A 23,036-nucleotide genomic window follows, 5' to 3' on the forward strand; every position below is an offset into this window, starting at 1 on the left:
TAACTTTGCATTTCTGGTCTCAAGGCTTTATCTCCAGGGCAGGATTTGCGAAGAGCCGGAGAAAAAGCTCACAGCGTCATCACCCGAGGCACAAGAAACCACTGACCAGTCCGACCCAGGGCGCTTTGTCTGGTCCCCAGCATTGCGAAGCCTGCCAGAGCCTGCGGGAAGCTGCAGCGAGCTTTAACGGAAAGCATGGTTTGGGCACCAGTCCACTACCATCTTCAGCACAGTCTTTCAGAAGACACCTTTACCACACTCGCAGTCAACACATAAGATTGCAGAACCATCTTCTCTCGCTTCACCTCTGTACAGGGAAGAGGAAGCCCCAACTTAGAACAGGAACAAACCACCTCACCCTCGCAGCCCACCAGCAGCGTTGTCTTGGGCAGGTATTGACTGACTTCAGCAAGTTTGATCTCCATTGCACTGCAGGAGAGGCCACCATCACGCTCACAGAGCCTGCAGGTGGAGTCAGGGTAGAGGGCACGCCACCCCTCATGCAGAGGAACACCATAGGACAGGGTTCCCAGTGGAGTACAACAGCTTTTATCTCCCAGAGGGGGCTGCAGCTCTGTTTCAGGACCAACCCATGCACACACACCACACACTCTTCAAGCAGTGCCTGCTGGTGCCAAGTTCTGCTCCCTCACTCACCAACCCACCGAGTTTTGGGAAGTCTCAACACCCACCCCCGTGGCTGGAGCTGTCTGCCCATATCCAACACCACTCCCCAGTTCCCTTGGTGCCTGCTCACGGTCAGACAGCTAATGAAGGAGCAGGATTTTAGCCTCATTCTGTAACACACACGGTACCTGGATCTCTCTTTGGGAGTCCAGATCCAATGCATTTCCTCAAAACCTGGAAGCTGAGTGCAGCTGCCGAGGTACACAGGTGGACAGGGTGAGTGGAAGGGCAGAACAGTGGCACGAGGTGTTCCAACACCACTGGAGTTTACAATGCTCTCACATATGGCACCTCTGGTGAAGAGAAAACTAAGGAACTTATTACTGATAGTGTGGTAATGACAGGACATTTTTTAAACATGTCAGGGGATAGGAAGGAGGTATGTACTTGAACAGTCTGGAATAACCCACAACCTGTATGCTGTAGCAATTTGAATCCTCTTCCCCAAAGTTTAATTCCAGATCCCTTTTATCTTCCAAAGTCAAAAGACATATTTTCTTTCCATGTATTAGCAGATCATTAAATCATCTTTTACCTCTTACTCCAGAGGAGGAACAGTAGGAAGTTGTTGTTCATAGTGGAGGTTTTTTGTTATTTTATTTTTTTTTTAAAGAACATTTCTGAAGTTACGGCATATGTCCAACAAGTTTGGACATTTTCCAATGTAAATAATGTTGTAGTCCTACTGGGTGTCTGTCCTGCTCTCAATGCCCGAGCCCACCTGACACCAAATTTGCCCCAAGGGCTAGAAGCTTCCAGTACAATTCCCTTTTCCCAGCTTACACGTAAGTAGCAACAAGGTAAGCAGAAGACACCCGAGTATTTGAACTGCCAAGGCTGCAATACACATGCATACATTAAAGGGAATCCACATTCTCCACCCACAGGAGGACTTTCACTGAAGAACACAGATCAACCACTACAAAACCTGTAGGAATCCAGTGTTCACTACGCTGCATGTACGTTGGACTATCTGCAGTACACTGAAGCACTTAAAAAAACCCCAACAAACAGATGAACCAAGGCTACTGGTAAACGTTTCTTAAAAGATTTATTTAAGTATCATTTATCACAAAGAGGAAAATACATATAAGATTAGAAGCATGCAACCATCTTCCACATTTCTATTTATTTTTCTTGCATTCGCAGCACATTGTAATACAACTCCTGTGCTACCCTCACTTCCTGAAAAATACTATGGTTCAAGACATAGGATAACAAAACAAAAAAAAAAACACAATAAAAGGTAAGATAATGTATGAGAAAAGTGCAAAGTAAAAAAAAAGTCACATATATACCACATTCAAACCCCCTCCCCCTCCAAAAAAATGGATAAAGGCAAACTGTCATTTTGCTGCACGATCAGATTGTCTTTATGAACTACTTTTAAAAAAATTAATATAAATTAAGGGCACGATCCTGCAGACACTTATAATTGTAGCTAACTTCAATCATAGATTGGCTCAGTTGGTATTATTAAAAGCCACAAGTTAGTCACATGCATAAGTTCTTGCAGTATAAGGCCCCCAAGGCAATAAAATGTTTAAGAGCATTAAGGAGAACAAAAATTAAAGCAAACAAAAATCACTCCCAGATGTGTTTTGCTTAGTAAGTTTATATCAAACATATTTTAAACAGAACAGTTTGCTCCTAAAGCCCTGAATATTTCTATTACTTAAGCAGTTTTGCAAGATTAAAAGACAAAACCCCCAAGAAGCTGGTACAGATGTTAATTAACATAAAAATTGCTTCAGGCAGGTATGTAGGGAGGTGGAGGTTCCTTCTCGGGCATCTTCACTGCCATTTCATAGGTGGGCAGAACATACTAAAAAGAAGACATTTTGAAGAGATTAATGCAGAAGGTTTAGAAAAAAAACAAAACCCGAACAAAACCATATGTGCCCCATCAGCAACTGAATCCTCTGTTGCAGGCAAATGTTTTTAAGAACTTACTGCTGTTTCTAGCCAGCTAGTGAGGAAGTGAAAGAAAGTGCGACAGTAGTTTACTGCTCTGCTGAACCTAACCCTAGGTCATTCACTCCACCCCACTGTCTCTTGGTTTTGCAAAGCAGCAAGGAAGGTTTTGACTGGTGCCAACCAGAAAGCTTCACTCTACTGCAAGAAAAACATTCAAAGATTTCTCTCTACAAACCCTCCTATTTTATGCACTATATGAATGTTACCATGGCTTATTTCTTAGTTACATTAGCTGCTTTAACTTTTTTAATCTTTCCAGTCTTTGTTTAGAACACTGGACAAGGCTTGTAAGCATATATGGATATGGTGGTTTTCTACTTCAAAATTAAACGATGCTTGTTCCTTTAATCTCAAAAAGAGGTTTTACCTGTGGAGGAGCTTCAAAAGCAGGGTACACAGCTATCTCTGGCAAATTTCTGTTGGTGATGTATTTATAGCAGTTCCATACACAGTTAATTAGATATGCCTGAAAAAAAGATTTTTTAAAGATCTCATGCATGAGCTGATTCAGGAATTAAATACTGGATTACATTCATATGACAAAAAGGAGCATAAATCAATTTAGCCGATACATATCTGAGAAATGGTTGCTATTTCACAGCTTTAGCCACATACCTATGTTGTTCCCCATTTAGTTTTGCTACCATAGTGACTGAGAGAGAATGAACCACACAGGTTTTAGCAAAAGAATTCACAGATCCATTTAACTAATCTGTCTATCTGCCTCAGCGGTGCTAATCAAATTAATCCCCAACGGGCTTAAGCTTCTGTGGATCTCAGTCCAGACTTGCCAGGAGGAAGAGGAGGAGGAGGAGAAAAGGCCAAAAGCACAATCCTACTCATCCCTCAGTTAGCATTACTATTTGTCCAACTACCAGTGGGACTAGCACGAACATACAACTGGGCTGGCAAGGAGAAAACGGTAGAGCAAAGTAGCCTGGACTTTAAGTCAACATTAACTGCTGTGGAAAGTCATACTGTCATGCTCTGATAAGGATTAGATTTTTTATTATTAATCTGTGTAACATTAATCTCTCTGAACTCTTCATTGGCAAGTTAGCATGTGGTTATATACAAGGTACCGAATTTCCCAGTCGATACAACAATATTGTCTACTGTCTTAGGCTTCCACTCCCCAGTCAGACATTCCTCTTGAAGAAACCATAGAAAATGAGTAAAATACTTCTTCATTACTTCATTTTATTTTTTTTCTTAAATTCAATCTGAGTGCAATAAAGGAATATTATCATGGCCAATGTATGTTATCAACTCATTTCTCTAATACGCTTTGTCTGCACAAGTTTTTTTAATTCAAATTAATGCCTCTGTGTTTAGATCTCCAAAAAGAAAATAATCAGTAATATCACCCTTCAGTAGGAAGCAAGATGCAGCTCTGAATTAACCTATGCATTTCCTCCTTCCATCATCTTCATTCTAAAACATGCACCCTGATTTGTTCGGCACAGCGAGAGATTTTAAAAGTTTTGTTTAGAAAATTCGTATGCAGCAACTCTATATTGTTTCACTACAAGCTTAGTTACAAATATTAAGCTGATCTCCACATATGCAAAAAGATGGTATTTGAAGTCTTTGTGCATTCCTACTTCATACTTGGGAAGGGCAGAGCTGCACAAACATTGCCCCACTGTATACAAACAAGTTAGGTGAAGACACCAGTACACAAAATATAAGACTTAAATCATACTGTAATTGAACATCCTAACAATTCTGCTCAAAGAAGTTCTTAACTCAGCGTTAAGAAGTCAGCCAAGTTCTTAATTCAGCATTGAGAATTAACTCAGGTTGATAGCATCTTAATATAGTAACTCCTGAAACAGACATATGCTTAAGTTTTAACTTACCTTTAAAATGATAAATAAAGCAAAGAACACCAGAACAATAAACAAGAGACAGCTGGAGTCCAAGGCAAGGAGATCATCTTTGTAAGGGAAATCCGGCTAGTTAATAAAAATAGGGAAAGGAGAGAAAGGGAGGAGATAAGCACAAACACTACGTAGTTACAAATATGACAGAAGGACATCCAAACTTCACACCAAATGAAACTCTTGCGTAAACTACTCCCCCAGAAATAACAAAAAGTTCTGTTTCTCTCTAGTTTCTTCTTTATTGTCCCACAAAGCACAGTATTTATCCTGCAAGAACAGGTCACTACAGAAGGGGGCTACCGATATTTGTACTGTCTACATCCCTAGTCACTTCCTCAATCGCATGCTAATACAGACATCCATGAAATTCCCTTTTTAACAGCTGCAGCACAGCATTTGTACTTAATGATCCTCTACTCGATAGCTCTTTAATGACTTGGTATAATTACCTCCTGTCAGTCCAACCAGTAAAATACATGTGTACAAAGTAGAACAGAAAAAATTGTCCTCAAACTTCAGAAGAGCAAAAACAAAGAGCTTCTGCAAATTTCTGACTCTTCTCTTTCCCCGACCACAGTAACAAAGCTTCTCTCAAACACCGATCCAATTATTTTTTGCTTATCTCTGTTTTAAAAGGATTTTTAAAAAAAAAAAAATAAATATAGTTGAACATATCTAAACACCAGCCAGGAACAGCATGTGATCCCCATTAACTGACAGTGTGTTCTATCCATTGAGTCTTCTTGCAGTTAAAACACAGGCAGTGTTAACAACAGCTCCATTTACAGTTTCCTTACAAGGTATCGTTGCAAAATGACAAAAGCTATATAGAACATAAAAAGGAACCCTCTATCTCAGATTCCATCCCATAATGCTGTAGAACCCTACATCAATCCTTACCTACGCTCTTCTCCCCCACCAAATAATAGTCAACACCTTTTTACCAGCAGTAGCAAACCTGCCACAGAACCTCATTGCTTAAAGGGTTAGGAACACCTTTGTTTCGAGTGCACATGTAGCAGAAACAGTTTAAACCAACAACTCCCATCACAATTCTTTCTTCACTCTCCCCAGCTTTCCTTTTTGAGAGCTATGATACTTTTGGCCCTTCCACCTCTGATAAGCTCTCATTCTCATAACCACCCCAGCAGGCATCCCCTATGGCTGCTGCAGCCTGAATTTCTCTTTCGCATGCACAGGAAGGTAACTATAGCTCAGTCACTTATCCAATCAAACCAAAGTTTAATTCCAAACGTAAAGTACCAACTTGAGCTGAACAAAAACTTACCAACTGATCGAGGTAATCCTTGATTCTCGGCAAGTAGGTAAGAGAACTGATGGCAACCAGACAACTGAGCACAAAGTCAAAGAGTTGGTAACAGAAAAATGGGATCAGCCAGCCTACACGATGCTAAGAAGAAAAAAAAAAAAAAAAAAAAAAAAGAGTAGCAGCCTGTAATGTATTTTGTTAAAAAAAAAATAAAATCAAGTAGCAGTTTTAAAACCATGTACTCCAAATATACTTACAGCAATTGCACCATACACCATCATTGCACTGATTGTGAACATGAGGAGGGAGATCGCAAACAGAACACAGGCATTTTCTGCATTAAAAGAAAAACAATAAGCATCAGTCATTTCCTGAAGTTGTCACACTGCAGCTGACAGGTACACAAGCTCCGTCGATTACTATGATCTGTCCTCACTCGTTTCATCTGTGCAGCAGCAGAATTGAGTAACTCCAACCTCTCCTAATGGAAAAAGAACTGGATCAAGAAAACCAGCAGGCGTTTGGAAAAAATCCCTCTGCCTTAATCAAAAGGCCCGAATAAAGCTCAGACATACCAATTAGAAGCCTGACATAGTTTGATAGTAATGCAGCATAATGATGCTGATTTGCAATATATGTCAGTGCTAAAAGTATGTGGGTGATTAACTTCACAACTGGAAAGAATTTTAAGTGAAGCTAGCACAGTATCAACCTTTACACTTTAAAATGGTTTGATTATGTAATTCAGTCATTGGCAGTGGGAGCAGCACTGCTCCTTCGGTAACACTACAGAAAACAGGAAATCACTGGGTGGAAGGTATCCCATTATTTACGAGAAAAGGCAGTTGATCAGAAGCCAAATGGTAGCAGAATCAGGACACTCAGGGAAACTGAATGATAAAGATTCTCCTTGTGCATCACAGTTACTGATGACAGAAGCACAGCTGCTTTCCACTAGTTAGATTATACTCATTCTCCTACAGCAAGCACAGTTTACATTTTAAACACAGAGAAAGAAATCAGCTTGACAGTCTATAGATGTGGTAAGCTAATGTTTTTAGCAGTACTGAAGCCAAACTGTTGTGGTTCCCATGCTTGAAACAGATGATCTGCGAATCCTAACTTTCTAGTCTGCAACCAATCTGAAAGATACACTGTAGAAGCACTTACTCAATTCAGTACAAGATAGTATTATCTACATATACAGATGGCATCAGGAAGGAGGTCCTTCCACATCTGAAATGCATTGCAATGATCAGAGAACCCTAAGTGCTCACCAATAACCAACAAGCATTGTTTTCTTCTGAGGATTTGTTACTAAATATCCATACGCACAATCAAAATTGTAATACCTCTTCATGCACACAAAACCTTCTAGGCCATATTCCAACATGGGAAACAAGAATCTTTAAGTCAAAAGCGTGAGATAGCTATCTTACACTAAAGAGTGGACAAAGAACCTTCAAAAGCATGTCTCAGTCATACAAGCTTAAAGCTACCAAGTGCACCAACATTTGCTACAAAACATAGGACATTTTACAGGTATATACTGTAATTTTACTTCGTAAAGCCAACATATTAAGTACGTGGTCCTTGTTTCTGCTCTCATTGCATTAATAACAAGCACTTAGTCATTGTCATAGTCATGACAATCACTACAGTCACAGGTCAGAACTGAGATGCTCAACTCAAGTCGTGAATAACTAATACAAAGGCTGTAAGCCACAACTCTCAAAATCCAGATTTCTGTTGTACTATTTATCTCCGCTCCAAACTGCATCTGACCCTCCCTAAATTTTAGTGTAATACAGCAGACTTAGATGAGACACACAAGAAGTGCCATACTCAACATATTTCTGCACGTTTGAAAACAAGAAAAAAAACCACAAAGCATGTATGCCAGTTTACATATCATACTACAGTTAAGAAACTTGGTCATTACAGACAAAAGTTTGACACTGATTACACTTGTACACATCATATGCTTCATCTGTAACAACAGAGTGGAAGTAGGTTTAATTCTGCTCATGATGCTTTCTCTTCTGTTTCTGCATGTCAGACTTCAAAGATAAATACTGTGGTTTCAGTCAGGTACTTGGCATCCCAGTTCTTCCACTGTTCTTAGAAAAATGGAATGGTTTTCCTCTTAGTAAACTCCTACACAATAGCTGTAAGCTCTTTCCCTAAATCTATCAGGATCACCAAAAAAAAAAAAAAAATCTTTAAAAAGTTTTCTGCTTTTTGTTTTACTGACACAGCAATGTTTACGGAGAAAGTGAATCAGAGATGTTCCACACATACTTCAACACTCAAAGGATTAGAAGACCAAGAAATCTTTAGAAATCTTATCACTTAAGGTGCTTAGGAGTAATACATGAAATATTATTTTTATTTCATAATGTTTTTTTTTTTACTCTTGTAGAAGACCTCAATCCCAGAATAATTAGAGAGAAATGCAGAAAACAAGACAACCATATTTAAGATCTGTACGTATATATTGCACACTAGTGTAAGGCAAATAACGCATGATACCGCATGCTTTATTTTCTAATCAAACAGCAGAGTTATACACCTACCAGCCATTCTCTCAGAAGCATAGTAATTTCCGATAACTTCATACTGGATATCAACGGTTGGCACTATATTTGGATGAGTCACTTCTACTGTCAACAAGATGCCCATCAGCAAGTTCACCACCTGAGAAAGATCACAGTTATCTTAAGGTTATTTATACTGCAACAGCTATGATCTTGTTAAGGACATGCTAATAAACCTTTTGTTTCAGTTAGAAATAAACTCTTTGCTTTGCCTGTTTGTGGAAGAATAAAAAAAAAAAAAAAAAAAAAAAAGACAACACACACAAACCAACCCAACTTATGAATAAATTTCAAGCTGATTTAGTTAAACCACTACCAAAAAACCCAGGAGAGCACTGGACACTTGATAGTTTTAACAAATGACAACTGAACAATTAAGATGATGGATAGGGTTTGTAAGGATTCAAATGACATAATTAAACTGATTCTGCATGATGAATGCACAGATTTGTGAACCAGAAACTGGGAACAGTTAAAAGAGGCCAGGAAGGAAAAGGTACAGCAACAGCCACAATGAAGAACATTTGGAAAGAGTTTCTGTTTTCTACAACAAGTTAAAAGGCAGAATTAATTTAATGCACAAATAAGGTACCGCACCCTACTCTTTCAAATAGTGCTGGGGGCAAGTAGTACAAGGGGATGTGCAGGCATCACACAGTTAAATACTGAGTATGAGGGAAACATCCACTACAGCTCTAGTCCTCAGGTGTAGCTTGCTGCTTGGTTTCTCCCATCTTACAGTTTTAATACAAGCAGGGGAGAACTGGCTCCCTCCCTAGATCATTTATTGAAGCCTCATCAGTCCTTATCAGTAGGGTTACACAGACACAGGTAAAGTTAAAGAAATCTCACACAAAGATTCAAGCCCAAAATTTGTAAGCATTCAGCATTGGCTATGTGCTTATCTGTCCTCCTCACTTACACTGCCACTGATGACTATTTCTGTTCCCCCATTTTCGTACACGTCAGAAATGCATTTAGTAACACTAAGAGCTCAGAGTCAAACGTAGTTTAAGCCTCTGCAAAATTGCCTTCACAGCATTTATAACCTATTCAAGATTTGCAAGGGCATAGTTCCCGTTACTAATATCTGGACAGACAAGCCAAAGAAAAAGGCTGCGTAACGAAAAAAAAAAAGTCATGATGGTATTTTCAAGCTGCAATCGTTTCCAATCAGTATTCAGCCCAGTCACCAGCACCGGAAGGATTGTTTACAATTAGCCTCAAAAAGAAAACAAAAGATTGGTTTGCAGTTTCTCACAACTTAAGAATATTTGCCAGATATTTCTTCTTTTACTGGCCTGGTTCCAGGAGTCAATGATAGTAATAGTGGCAAGTCTACACGCAATTACTGAAGTTTTCAATAAGGAAAAACAGCTTTTGAACATTTAAAAGAAAGAAGTTTTAGCTTTTAAGACTCACAGTTCCTACAAGTCTTTTTTTTTTTTTTTTAAAGGGTTTTGTTGGGTTCTTTCTTTTTTTTTTTCCTTAGGGCTTAGAGATAACTTGGTGATAAGCTTGCTTACACTTTCTACTAAAAAGAACCCTTTAGTGAAATTGAATCTAATCGTTTTGTAGAAATGCTATCATGTCATCTATTATACAAACTTACTAGAAATTCCAGCTACTTTTAGCCACTTGTATCCCCCATTTTATGCCTTGGAACATAAAATATAATAACTAGTACAGCTGGCAGTGAAGAACTAAGTTTAGCCACCAATATTTTCAGCCTTAAAATGAGCATATTTTCCTCCTTGCCAGAACTTCCCACAGTGCAAACTGTCAAGTTGCTCATCTGCCACTTGTCTAAGTCCTATTTTGCTTCACTATTGTTCAAAAGTATAGAATACTGTATTCTCTCACTACTTCTGTTTCGTCTTTCTCTACTCTGGCCTTCTGCTTTCAATGTATTTTCAAGCCTATTTCCTCCTCTCTGAGTGAAACAGGTGTATCAACCTAGATTTTGGAAAATAACTTCCTGCTCTATACTTGTTTTAAAAAGCCTATGTCAAGGTTCAGATCTCTGGCAGTTGAAGCATTGATTTCTACTTCATAAAACACAAAGACACACGTTCAATTATAGCTAAATCATTTATTGTTTATACACAGTCACCATTTTAACTTAAACAGTGATAAAGTTCAGGATGAAAGACAGTATTACTTCAATACTTAGCTTAACTGCCTTGATAGGCTATCTGCCTCAAGATAAAGAGCAAGCAGCACTCGAATTAATATCGAATACTGAGGAATTTGGATGCCCTGGAATTGTGAGACTGTGATCCTACATCTGTCACTTTATTTTCATACTATCCTTGGTCCTAATTTAGCATACAGAAGTCCTTAATAATTTCACTAGTTACTGAGTGCAGTTCAAAGTATTAAATCTTAATTTTCTCAATCTGAAACAGCATGCAAGGAAAATAGGAAATTACAGAGCCATTCAAAATCCCATCTATTAGGGTCAGTGAGTCAAAATAAAAAATGGTAACTTAAAAATAAAAAAGAAAACAAATAACAACAAACCCAAACCTCTGCCAATTAACACCCCAGGGCTTCCAGTACTCCATTACTGCTATCTGCAAATCATATCGCAGCACTGAGCAATTCGTTGTATTCAACACATGGATTTCAATTACGAGTTACCAATGACTCCAAATTAGGAGTCCTTTTAAGCAGGAAGCCAGAGCCTGTATTCTAACTACAACCGTTCTTCTTTCACTGAAGCTTGATAACAGCAAGACCACAAGGCTTGTTTCAACTTGATAGTCAACGTGACTGGCAGCAAGAGAATTGTCTGGATTGCAAGGCATTGTCAGAGCTTAACAGAATATACTCACTGCAAATAAAATATATGTTCACAAATGGTCTACACGAAGGAGTCAGAAAAAGCATAGCCTAGGCAAGTCCCAGTGTAATCTGAAGATTAAAACCACCCACCCCACCTGCAAAAAAACCACAAAACAAAAAAAAAACACACAACAAAAAAACAACAAAACACCAACACTGCCAAGCCAGCACTCAATGGATGGTGCACTGTTCTGAGGCAACACCTCAGAAACCCCAGCAGTCCCCATCCTAGTCCTTTTTGGTAGGAAGCCAAAAACTATTACAAAATGCCTGTTCAAATTCTTACTCAAAAGATAGTTCCATTAAGATGATAAACTTAGTTTCATAGTAGTTTAAGTGTATTTTACTCTTAAAACTGGGAAAACTGAGCTTAATTGAAGTTTAGTAGAGCTTATATCAAAATTTAAAAATCCAATAGCTGACATTCAAGTAGAAAGTCAGCATTTATTACAAACTGGTAACAGAAATATTAGCTCCTCATATGATCAAAACTCAAAAAGACTGTGGGACTATAACAAGCATTAGCTTTTTAATTACTGAGCTTTATCTCCATAGTATACATTTAATGCCTAATCATGTAAGTGCTTCATCTCTCTGGAGGCCTGAATATGAAGTCTAGGTTTCCCCAAGCACTCTGAGAATTCCTACTTATCATCTGCTTATTTCCTTTTACAAGTGGGAAAGAAGAGGGAAATTGCCTTGCACTACTACACTTTCTCATCTTCCTCTCACTTTTCCAGTATTTTTCCTTAATCATGTTCCTCAAGAAACAAACCAAGACTGAGGTTTTGGGTTTTTGTTGTTTTAGGGTTTTTTATTATTATAATACTGAAAAAAAAATAAAAACAAAAAAATCAGCAATTTTAAGTAGGGTATTTCAGAGCTTCTAGCATTGTCAAGATTAAATTGAGACCAACTACATTCCTTTGTTTCTGGGAGTCTTGTTGAGTGAAGGAACCACTGCAGAGATCATCCTGACCTTCCTGCTAACCAGTAGCAATTGCATCATTTTGACTCCATCACTGAAGTTCGCTGCCAGAACGAAACAGCCACTCCCTCCAAAACAATGCTATTACTTTTAGACTGTTTACTGAACTCTGATCTGATTTTTGCCAGGGCAGTGTTCATGCTTCCGGTTTCTGGAAAGCACTGTGCCTAATAAGAAAGTTTACAGGAAGAAACAAAACTTCAAAGCCACACGTTTGCAGTTATGGAGCTAGGAATAGGAGGTTTCTTTTTCCTTCCTACACAGAACAGTAGTGGGTGTTGCGGAGTAAACCAAACTATATTCCTTCTGGAACTCAAGAATGAGTCTGCTAAAAGTGTTCTTAACTCATCTTTTTGCAAATACAGTTTTATCTATTTATCAGAAACAGCAGCAGCATACAGAGAGAAGCATGCTTACAAGATGCTGTTTGATCACAGCGGACATTTTAGAAGATAATGTCCTTGTTTTCTCTAGACTCACAGAAATACACAACAAGGATAGTGATAAAACTGTTTTAGTGAGGAGAAGATAATTAGATGCAAGATTTAAGAGTATACAAATAAGCAAGGAATAGGAAAATGCCTAAAGAAATGGTTACATAAGAACAACGCACATGTATTAAATAGCCAAAACCCTTATCTTACTAAAACATCTGGAGTAGATTGCTATGAGACTCCATTTTATGTTTGGTATCAAATTCCTTCAGGGCTGCACAGCACGAGAACACAGTGTATCCAGTAAATACAGGCTGACAAAGATTTTCAGTAAGAGAAAGTTATTGTTGAACTAATCCTTCTCCCCCACCAAAAAGCTATGTCCCTCACAAAACAAATCCCCCACCAAATGAAACAAACAAAAAAACCAAGAAAGCCCACCCCACACAGGAAGTTATTACTATTTGTCCCACTGTAACTTACAAGCACAGATTATTAAATTGTTTTAGAAATACTTATCACAAGCTAGGGTCTGTAAGACTGAAGTGATATACTTAAATAGTGCATTAATTAACATGTCTAAACAACCTGACATACCCTAGGCCCTTTTAATTTTTGTTTTGTTTTAAGTTCAGCAGCAGCAAGATAAGTTCGATTTTTACTCTCCAAATTGTACTTTACCTTTAAAAAGTATGAATTATAGCTGAATTCTGATTTAAAGTACAAAGCAAGATCACCTAAGACTTTATGGAAAGGCCTTATTTCAGCTCAAACAGCTAACAGTTGTCAAACTTAAGACTTATCACCTTTACCCAGCTGACAGCTGGGAAGAACTGGATAAAAAATTTCAATGCATAATTTAACAAAGTGTTTGATACAGTTTATAGAAAAACACAGCGATTAAGTACTTCGTGTGCACCCTACTACCCTGAACTCATCTATATTCTCCCCTCTAGCAGCCTGCAGACACTGAATCTGTAGCAGTTACACCAGATCAAAGGAACACTTTGCCTCAGATACAACTCCACCGCTGAAGCCATCAGCCTCATCAATGACCAGCCATAAGCACTACAGACACTTGCACAGATTCAGAAAAGAGGAAGAGGTGTTACATCCAGGCAACAAGATGAATCGGAAGCACAGCAAGAGAGGTAGAAGCTGGAAGTGCTACCGGGTCTGTGTCCAGGAAAAGCACATTCCTGCCCACCGCCCCCGCCAAGTTCCTGGGTTTCTAGATACTCCTGCCAGCAGGAAACGAAAGCAGGGAAGGCAGCAAGGTGTGTTTGTTCCATAACAAGGATGACTGTCTTCTTACTGTTAACAGTTTATGCTTTTACTTGAGGTACCAGAAACCTATTCTTGATCTCCCTCCATTAGCATGGGGTAAAACTTCTGGAAGTTCTGCAGGTTTTCAGAACAAGTCTCATGTTCAATACTGCAATACTTTTGCATTTTACATAACTAATAGTAGAACTTAATCAACACCAAGACTTTTTTTTTTAATTTCTTTTTGAAAAAGAGTAAAATACCCCTTTCCTAAAGTTTTGTTACACTTCCCACCCCCCTACCTTGCTTTTTTCTTCCATCCCTCTCTCCTGCCATTTTATTAATTGCCTCTACATTTTTTTGTCAATGGAAGGACGCGATGACAAAAAAAAATAAAAGATCTCTGTACTTGCTGAAGATAAACCAGGAACTCTCCAAACTGAAACCCCATGCCTGTAAAAGCAGTTTCTGTGCATGGCTCCTTCACATCAAGGCATAGAATTCATCATTCTCCATTTTTATAGTCTGGGGAAGGGTGAAGAACACAGGCTTTGGTTACAGCTTCAGGAGAACAGAAAAGCTATGATGCAACATTTTTAAACTATCCTCCCATTTTTACTGCCCATGAGGGCAAGGGGAAGGAAGGATGAGGAAACTACTTTAAAAAAACAGATCTCAGTTCCCCTTTAAGGGAACTAGGGGAAGTTAAGTGTCCAGGACTTAACTTGCTGATATTGTTTTCACATTTCTACTTTATTTCAAAACTACCTTTAATATTTCAGCTTCACCACCAAACTCCCTCTCAGAGAAAAAGCACCCACCAGTCAGAAAACAAGAAGTAGTTTGAAACCAAACCTGTTTCTATTGCTCCCCAACCACACCGTTGAGAACAAAGTACCGAATAACCAGGAACTTCCTCTTCCACAGAGCTCTTCAGCAAGCAGAAGCAATGCTGATTTGAAGACCCTCACCTTCCTCTCAGAGGTTGCTCACTACTCAGGGGAACCACGTCTTGTCGTTCTGTTCTCAACATACCCCAAATTCCAGTCCCCCCAGGCGTTACCATCTCCTCTCCCACCAAGGACACGTTCAGTACTGTTTGAAACACGTAAGAGTCCCTCCAATCTAAGGAAGGGAACAGTCACAGAACCCCTCGGAGAGACGAGTTAAAATGCCCTGAACTTTCCCTTCGTTTTATTTTTCTGACCACGACAAGGGAGGCCGCTGAGAAACAACTGGGTCTGCCGAACCCGAAGCAGACCCCGGGAAGGAAGAGAGACCCGAACCACTCCAGGTGACTCCAGGAACACTCATGCAGCTCCCCCCGCACGGAGCGGCACAGGGGACAACCGTGACGGCTGCCTCGACGACAGCGGACCCCCGAAAGAGAGGGACTCCCCAGTGGAGAGGTGGGGGAACCCCCCCTAAGAACCCCCCCTCCAGCCCAGGCCCACCGGCGGCGCATGCGCGCTACCCGCTCCGCGCCCACCGCTCCCAGCCCAGCCAACGGCCGAAGCTCCCGCGCATGCGCGCTGCACACAAGCCGAATCACCGCCCCCTCAGCGGCGCCGGCTGCCCCCCGCGCCAGTCTCTCACCATGTACCAGGTGCCCAGGATAATGGTGCCGGTCCGCACATGGCAGCAGCCGCAACAGCGGGTGCTGTAGAAGCGGTCCCGGCTCCGCTTGAACGTCATGGTGGCGGTGGCGGCAGCAGCAGCGACACCAAGCTCCCGCCTCCAGGCCCGCCGCTCGCCCTCTCCAGCCACTTCCCCTCCAGCTGCGGGCCGTAAAACCCCCGCGCGCGCGTCACCGCCGCTCTGGCCAATCAGCCGCCGACAGCGGGGGCGCGGGGGTGTGTCTGCGGGGGGAGGGGAGGCGTACGCGTTGCCGCAGCAACAGGCGATTGGCGGCGCCGCGGGCCAATCACAGCATCCCTGGGCGCAACGCCCGGTCGTTCACCTGCGGCGGCGGGGCGGGGCTCACCTGAGGCGAGGCGCGGTGCCCGTCGGGCTCGCCATGGCGGGGCGGAGTCCTTTCCTGCCGCCACGGTCCCCTCAGGGCTGGGACCGCTCAGCATGGCGGATTTCCGTCGGGGCAGGTCGCTGGCTGTGCATGTCTGGCGCTCCGGGGCACAGCTCTCCCTGCTCCCCCACGCAGCGCGGGTGGGGGTTGGCCAGGGTGAAGAGCTGGTGCTCGGCTTCCGAGCAGACAGCCGAAACCCTGCGGGGAAAACTGCGTTGTCCAGCGACAAGCCTTTCTTCCCAGAAAAAAATGGAGAAGATCTCTCCTTAGCAGAGCCCGAAGGGGCCTGCGTTGAGATACTACCAACATCCCACGGCTTTCTCTGAAATTCAGCCAGTGATGTAGCTTTTGCTATTCTTCACATTAATGTGTTGGATTAATTTATTAATATGATGTGTTACATGCTAAGAGGGCATGTGATAAGAGGGTAAAGAGGTGAGTTTTGGTCCACAGAGATGCTTTACGTTTCTGTGAGTTAAACTCTCTGTTTGTGAGTGGATAATAATAATACTTCATTACTCCCACTGAAAATAGCAGATGCTGGCAGATAACGTGTGTTAATTAGAAATAATGGGTCTAAATCCCAAGTGCTGCCTTCATATGTGTATGTGGGAAGAGGTTGCCCCACCAGATCTCCTGTTCTCATACGGAGCCGGAGCTATAAACTCCCTTTGACCCAAGGGCAGACGGTGCTTTTTGCAGACCTGAGCCGTTGATACAGATATGCACACAGTTTATTGTAACGCTGCTGCAGCTGCAAGTATTTCCTTCTTGGCCGTGTACAACCAATCTGAGACACTCATAGAACCATAAATATTTGCTGTGCATATATACACCAAGATGTATGTCATACATACGGAGTTTTTTCACTCTGAGCAATGAGAAGGTAATGAAGGTGACTGTATTCGTCCTTTTGATATATTCCAGGTCCTACAATTAATACATTTTATTGTTTCAGCTACTTAGTCTATTTTTAAACATGAGCTGTTGCTGAGTTGTTTGAAATTATTTACTTAAAGGCTTTAAAACTGACCTATTTATTTTAAATCCCCTGTGTTCCATAATTGGTGTTTTTCTTTCTTAGGGCATATTTCATTTTTGAATAAACATGTTGTAAGTGCTGCTAAGACTGCTGTAATGATCCTATTATAAACTATTGTTTGTTTCTTTAGTGCTCCTAATGTTCTCAGTCCTCTGCACAGATGCTTAATTATCAACACTGATTTAATGTAGCAAAACCGGACTAATTTTAATCAATATACATGCATGCATGTAAATAAATAGGAAAGGAATGTGCATTTTGTTGTAATCAGCCATTTAAAAAATTGGTTTTCTCACAGATGGCACGTTGCGAAGCCTAAGCCAACTGTTCCTGCAGCGTGCACGCCTGAATTGATTACATTGTTCCTGCGAAGCTGAGAGAGGTTCTCCCTCCTCTTGATCTGTTGCTGTGTGACAGAGGAATTCACAGGACTACAGTGAGTCAGAAGAGAAAGCAGGAGCTTCTCGCTCCACTTAGGGCACCTACTTGGAAACACCTAGATTCTATTCTCAATTCAAATGGTTTGTGAGGGCAAGTGTTCCAACTAAGATCTTGCAGTCGGATGCTTTGCCTTCCCTAGGATCGCTGGCAGCTCTCATGTCAGACTCAGATCTTCAGTGCTATTTTCATGAGATGAAAGAAATCTTAATTAAGTGTTCATATCTTTGTCAGCCAGGCTCAGAATAAAAATTGATGCCATTCCCTTGAGCTTCACTGCTTGTTATACCCTGCAGACAACAAAGATACTGGGAAGAAGAATGGGAATGTCATTTAACATCACAAAGCAGCTTTCCGCAGCAGGCTAGACTGATGTGGAACTATTAAGCGGGCATAAAAAACCTCTGCACTTTCTCCTCCCTTAAAAAAAAAAGGAAAGGAAAGAAGGAAAGATTAAAAGAGTATTTTGAGAATGATTGCATTGTTTCCTGTACTTGGGGGAAGAGAGAATAGGTTAATGATTTTAGTCCTACCCTCTGTGAAAGATTCCAGTTCTTCCGTACCACAAGCAGCCCCAATGACCTCAGGCAAGACGCTTCCTTCTCTCTGAGCCTTAATTCTCTCCTTTATGCTAGTTCAGAGAGGATTTATGAGGCTAAATATATGAAAAATTCTGAAGGTCTCAGCTTACAGTCATGACAGCCAGAGCAAAATCTGAGAGAGACAGAGAGTACTGGAGATAAACTTTTCTTCCCAAATAGCAAAAGGACCTTGACATTGCGGGAGCACATCCTCCACTTCCACAAGAGCAAGAGCAGAAAAAGCCCTACCCGTATCTGCAAGTGAGAAGCAGCTGCAAGAGAATGATTCGAATTCCTTTACCAGCATGACACTTAACTCCTTCCTTCCCAGCAGGTAGAAAGGGAAGTTTTGATGTCATGGTGTTCCTCATTAGCCAAACATGTTAGGTCTTTCAAAACCCATGTCTAGACAGGAGATCTGAACTTCTGTCTTGAGAGGGCATGGCAATGTTTTACCAAACACAAATTATTAGTTTTGAATAATCATATTTGAAAATAATATAAAAACACGTGACAGTAGAACAGCTAGGATCATGTTAACGAGAGGCCAGCTTGCATTCTCTTTAAGCTTCAAAAAATTAAGTTCAACACCTGCAAGATGTCAAAGCAATACAGCACTGTTTTATGCTGAGTTTTGTAACTCCACAGTCTCTCCCTTTTGTGCCATTCTTCAGTCTATCCTTGGCTAAAAGATGTTGGTTTAGACTTAGGCTGTAGTCATTGCGTCTCTGCATGCACGGAACTCTTGCCAGGTTGCTTATGAAAGATGAGGTGCTATTCTGCTTCAGCATTCACTCTGTGTGTGTGTGTATGTGAGGGGAAACCTACAGACCATGAACTTATAATCGCACGTAACCTCCACAGACAGAGTTCATATCACTTTACAATGAAAATATTGTCCCATTTGGGGTTGGGAAAACTGAGGCACAGTGAGATGAACTGATGTGACCAACACCGTAAAGGCTAGTGAAAGCGATAAGAACATCAAGCAAGTCTCCTATCCAGTGGCTTCTTCACCAGGGGATAAAAGGTGCAGTGCAGGGATTGTTGGAGCTTTTCCAACAAATGGAAGGCTCTTGTCTATGAGGGCAGTAACAAGCTACTTCTATATTTTTTTTCTATAATTTTACTCCATGTGTGTGTTTGCTACTCTACACGATAAAATAAAAAAAAAAAAAACAGGATAGGTGACTTTGCTTCTCAGACTTGGTTATTTTCCCCACTGAAGAACTAAATAAAACAAAAAAGCAAGGCTTTACAACATCCCAGGGAAACTAATGTCTTTACATAGATACTGCAGTATATAACACCAGATTCCTTCAACAGAATTTAGAAAAATCAATAGAGCTGGTGCAGAAGATGTGAAAAATATCTGGGCTGAGAGCATGGATTAGCTTTTTTGCTTCCTTAAAAAATATAATGTACTGGAGTAAAAGCAAATCATTAACATATCAATGAGCAGGAAAAAAAAACCTAAAATGAATTAGTCAGGAGGGAAACTTTCCTGTTCGTGACTCACACAGTGAAATCCTAGATATCCTGAAGTCAGCATTAACAAATTTTACCAGCCTTTTTTTCCAAGATGGATTCTGCTAGAAGAAAACAAGCTCATTGTTGCGGGAGTTGGCTAATTGTCGGGGAGTTGGACTAGGTGATCTCTAGAGGTCCCTTCCAACTCTGAAAACTCCGTGATTCCGTAATTCGAAGATCCAGTTGTTTCTTGTAAAAGAGATACAAAAGTAATCAGAATGTATTGCAATGAGTTTTGCGGTTATTGGATTTTACTTTTGTTTATTGAATTAATCAACGTCACTTTAGGATTCCTAATGTAATGTTCCAAGCTTCTGTACTTTTTGTTCTAGCTGATGGCTGTTAACAATATGAATTATCTTTTACCAGCAAGGGTCAATTTAACTCAGTTCCAAAGCTTTTAACTCGTAACAGATGGATCAGAAAGTCAGGGTTAGAAAAGCATCTAAAATATGACAGCGTGATGTAAAACTTATATTGGCACAAGACTGTGTTTCTGGGTTACTCACTGTACGCTCAGGTTTTCTGAATAGCAAATGCTGGATAAAAATTCTTATATTCACTTACAGAATCAAAATCTGCCAAACTAAAAGAGCCCTCATACAGCTGAGGAGCTATAGAAATGTCTAAAAATAACATACAGCATTTTCCTCTATCTAAATGGCACTTGCAAGTTCAGGTATCTCAGTACTTTCCCGTGACCAAAAGTGAGTGCTGGAAATGGGAGGTGTCCTGTACTTCCAGGCAGTGTCCCCCTCCAGCCCTCAGCCTGGACTTGCCGCTCCGTGAATCTTGGCAGGGTGAGCAGGAGGAGCCTGAGGACCTGGACGCTGCCTGCTCAGGGAAGGAGGAAGAGTTGCCTTCTTGTAATTGTTCTTTCTTTACGCATTGGCTCATTGAATGGCTTTGCAGCTTGGGACATCAGCTAGTATTTCCAGGAGGAACACAGTGGCAGGCAGCTGATGCTGCCAAAAGTGCTTAATTAATTATCACAAGTCACCCTAACTTACCGTACTCAGAACCACCACCAAAGGAAAATAGTACACGGATAGAGAAATCAAAGTTTGACATAAACTCATTTACCAAGTTTCTAGTAGTCTCTTGATGGGATGGTGCATACACATTGCAGTGTTTTTTTCCCAAGGTGGCACAGGGAGTTTGTGAGAGCAGTGCATTACATTTGGTACGGGACGACGCTTCCTTTGCAGGTGAGAACATCTGTGGAGCTGAATGTCAGGGATCGCACACACTGGACAGTTCAATTTGCCTTGAAAAGACCCCTGGGTCTGGCTCCGTATGATAACAGAAGGACGAGATTTCCTCTATCTGATCTTTGTAGCCCTCTCTCCTCACAAGGAGCCACCTACCCTTGGAGCATCTTCAGTATTATGGAACAGGTCTGTGTTGTTAGCGTAGCAAATAAATTATTTTCTGCCAAGCAATTAACATGTCTACCTGATACTCGGCTCACACAGATATGTCAGCTGTGCCACTGATCTGCAGATTGGGTGGAACCTTGGTAATTATAGACGATTACGATGATCACTTACAGATAATTATGGAACAGCAGGCCAAATTCCTCTCTGCCGTTGCCCCACTTAACCCTGACGGTGTTACACCACGGTTTGAGTGTGAAGCAAAGCTTCAGCCTCCGCATCTGCATACTGCAGTCTGCCTGTGAGTAAACACAACTTTGTAGGTCAGGAGTTCATCAGTTACAGCATAACCACATCTTAATGCCTGAGGTACTCACGGACCCATCGCTTAGGGATATGGCCCTATTATTAGGGATATAGGCAATCTTCCACCTTCAGAAGGCTTCCCACAAGAAAGAGCGTCATTACAAAAATAGAGCAGACTGAGTTTAAGACAAAGTTGAAACATAAAGCGGTGTATTTCATCATTTGCAGCTGCTGCTGTAACAATTAATTGTTAGCTCCTAACCAGATCATAGATGTTTTCCCAGCCACACTTCATCCCACCTCCCATGCCGCGGCTGCACCAGAGGCTCGATTTCCAGCCGCTGGGCCATCTGCGGGCGCAGGGAGAGCTTTTGGCTGTTCCCGAGGCATGTGCCACTCAAGCAACTAATAAATTGCTTAAGGAAAAGGCAGGGGGAGCCAGCTGGATCCGACCCATGAACTGGCAATTAGACTACACTGGGTTGATGAATGACCAAAGAGAGGCTACTCTAGATTTACCCTTTTAAGGGATTATCCAGAGAATAAAAACATTCAGCTATAGCACAAGCAATGCTACAACCTGTTGGAAGGATGCTGAATCTCCTGTCTGAGGACGTACGTTACTCTCCAGCTAGTAAAGATCAGAGACTAGGAGAATGAGCATATCAGGCACATTTGTTTAACGCTCCTGCTGCCAGAAGCAGGATAGCAAGCTGATGATTTGTGCAGAACGGTTCGTTCTCATAGAAGAGAAGGGGAGACGTGTCTTAAAAGCATAGAAACCAGGGAGTAGCCTGAGCATGCAGTGATGAAAGGAAGGGGAGTTTCATAAGGGGCTCAAAGGTCTGCTTTTCAGAGGTGCTGGCCATCTGCAAAGACAGTTGTTAAGTTGAACGATGGCTTTTCAGCCCCTGAGGACTGAGGACTAGGAAGTGAAAGAATGGAAGTTAACTGCAGCTTCAGAGTGCTTCGTGTTTTGCTTTAGTTGGGTTTTTTTAAACTCAGTCCATTCCCTGGAGGAACCAGATCCTCAGCACACTGTCCCATCCCGGAGAGCCCATGCAGCAGCAGCGCTGGGGGATGTGGCGCAGAAAAGCTCCCGGCACTATCGACAAATGGTACCCAACACACCCTTCCTAACTACGCACGGCACGGCACCGATACAGCAGATGAGTCACACAAACAGTACACTGCCAGCAAATTTGCCCTGAAGAGAGCTCCGCAGTTCTTTAGGAAAGCCTACCATCGACAGTATTTCGATGTAGGAGTGTATTTTATTTGCCTACATCAGAATGTGGTCTTAAATAAGGTGCCGCTATAAATTACTGAGCCCATCTGTATCACAGTGATGACTTCCCATTTGTGAAACAGTGGAGCCAGAAGGAAAATACAGCTCTCCTGATACCGCTGATGTCAGCAGAAGTGGTACTGATGAATCTGACAGAAAAACTGGGCGATATAATTTGCTGCTGCTTGTCATCAGCACTGCAGTCAGCTTGTCAGTGTTACAGGTCTTGATTGTTCTTTTATCCCAACAACAGAAGAATGAGGATTTCCTAAACATAAAAGGGTTCAAATGAAGGAAATCTCTTAAAAAACATTTACAGTATGTCAAAAAAGCTTGAAAATGAAATGGTTTTAGCCAAAACCACATGCTCTTGCGCACACACATACAAACTAATTAAACAAAACTGCTCATGAGTGCTGGGCTTTGGGCAAAAGTTTTGATTTTTTATTATAAAAACAATGAACATTTGAAATACTGTAACATGTTGAAATAAAACATAA

The 23,036-nt window shown here is 41.2% G+C and overlaps 1 protein-coding gene across 1 annotated transcript; it reads right to left on the bottom strand.

The window, feature by feature from the left end:
• Window positions 1–1,721: 1,721 nt before the first annotated feature.
• On the bottom strand, window positions 1,722–15,717 carry LAPTM4A (lysosomal protein transmembrane 4 alpha). The gene is made up of 7 exons (XM_082481845.1): window positions 15,549–15,717; window positions 8,397–8,517; window positions 6,078–6,154; window positions 5,839–5,961; window positions 4,527–4,622; window positions 3,032–3,130; window positions 1,722–2,512 (listed from the first exon to the last, which is right to left on the bottom strand). Exons 1-7 carry the CDS (start codon window positions 15,645–15,647, stop codon window positions 2,438–2,440), a joined length of 690 nt encoding a protein of 229 aa, XP_082337971.1. The 5' UTR covers window positions 15,648–15,717; the 3' UTR covers window positions 1,722–2,437.
• Between the last annotated feature and the right edge of the window lie 7,319 nt (window positions 15,718–23,036).

The sequence above is a fragment of the Vanellus vanellus genome, assembly GCF_965231255.1.
Source record: "Vanellus vanellus genome assembly, chromosome: 3".
In the NCBI taxonomy this organism is placed as follows: Eukaryota; Metazoa; Chordata; class Aves; order Charadriiformes; family Charadriidae; genus Vanellus; species Vanellus vanellus.

What these genes read in the sequence shown, in the direction of transcription:
- LAPTM4A (XM_082481845.1), bottom strand. Translation starts at nt 15,647, where the DNA reads ATGACGTTCAAGCGGAGCCGGGACCGCTTCTACAGCACCCGCTGTTGC. An exon ending in TCCTGGGCACCTGGTACATG is followed by an intron (nt 8,518 to 15,548) that starts GTGAGAGACTGG and finishes GATCTTTCTCAG; the next exon opens with GTGGTGAACTTGCTGATGGG. An exon ending in TGCTTCTGAGAGAATGGCTG is followed by an intron (nt 6,155 to 8,396) that starts GTAGGTGTATAA and finishes CTTTTAATGCAG; the next exon opens with AAAATGCCTGTGTTCTGTTT.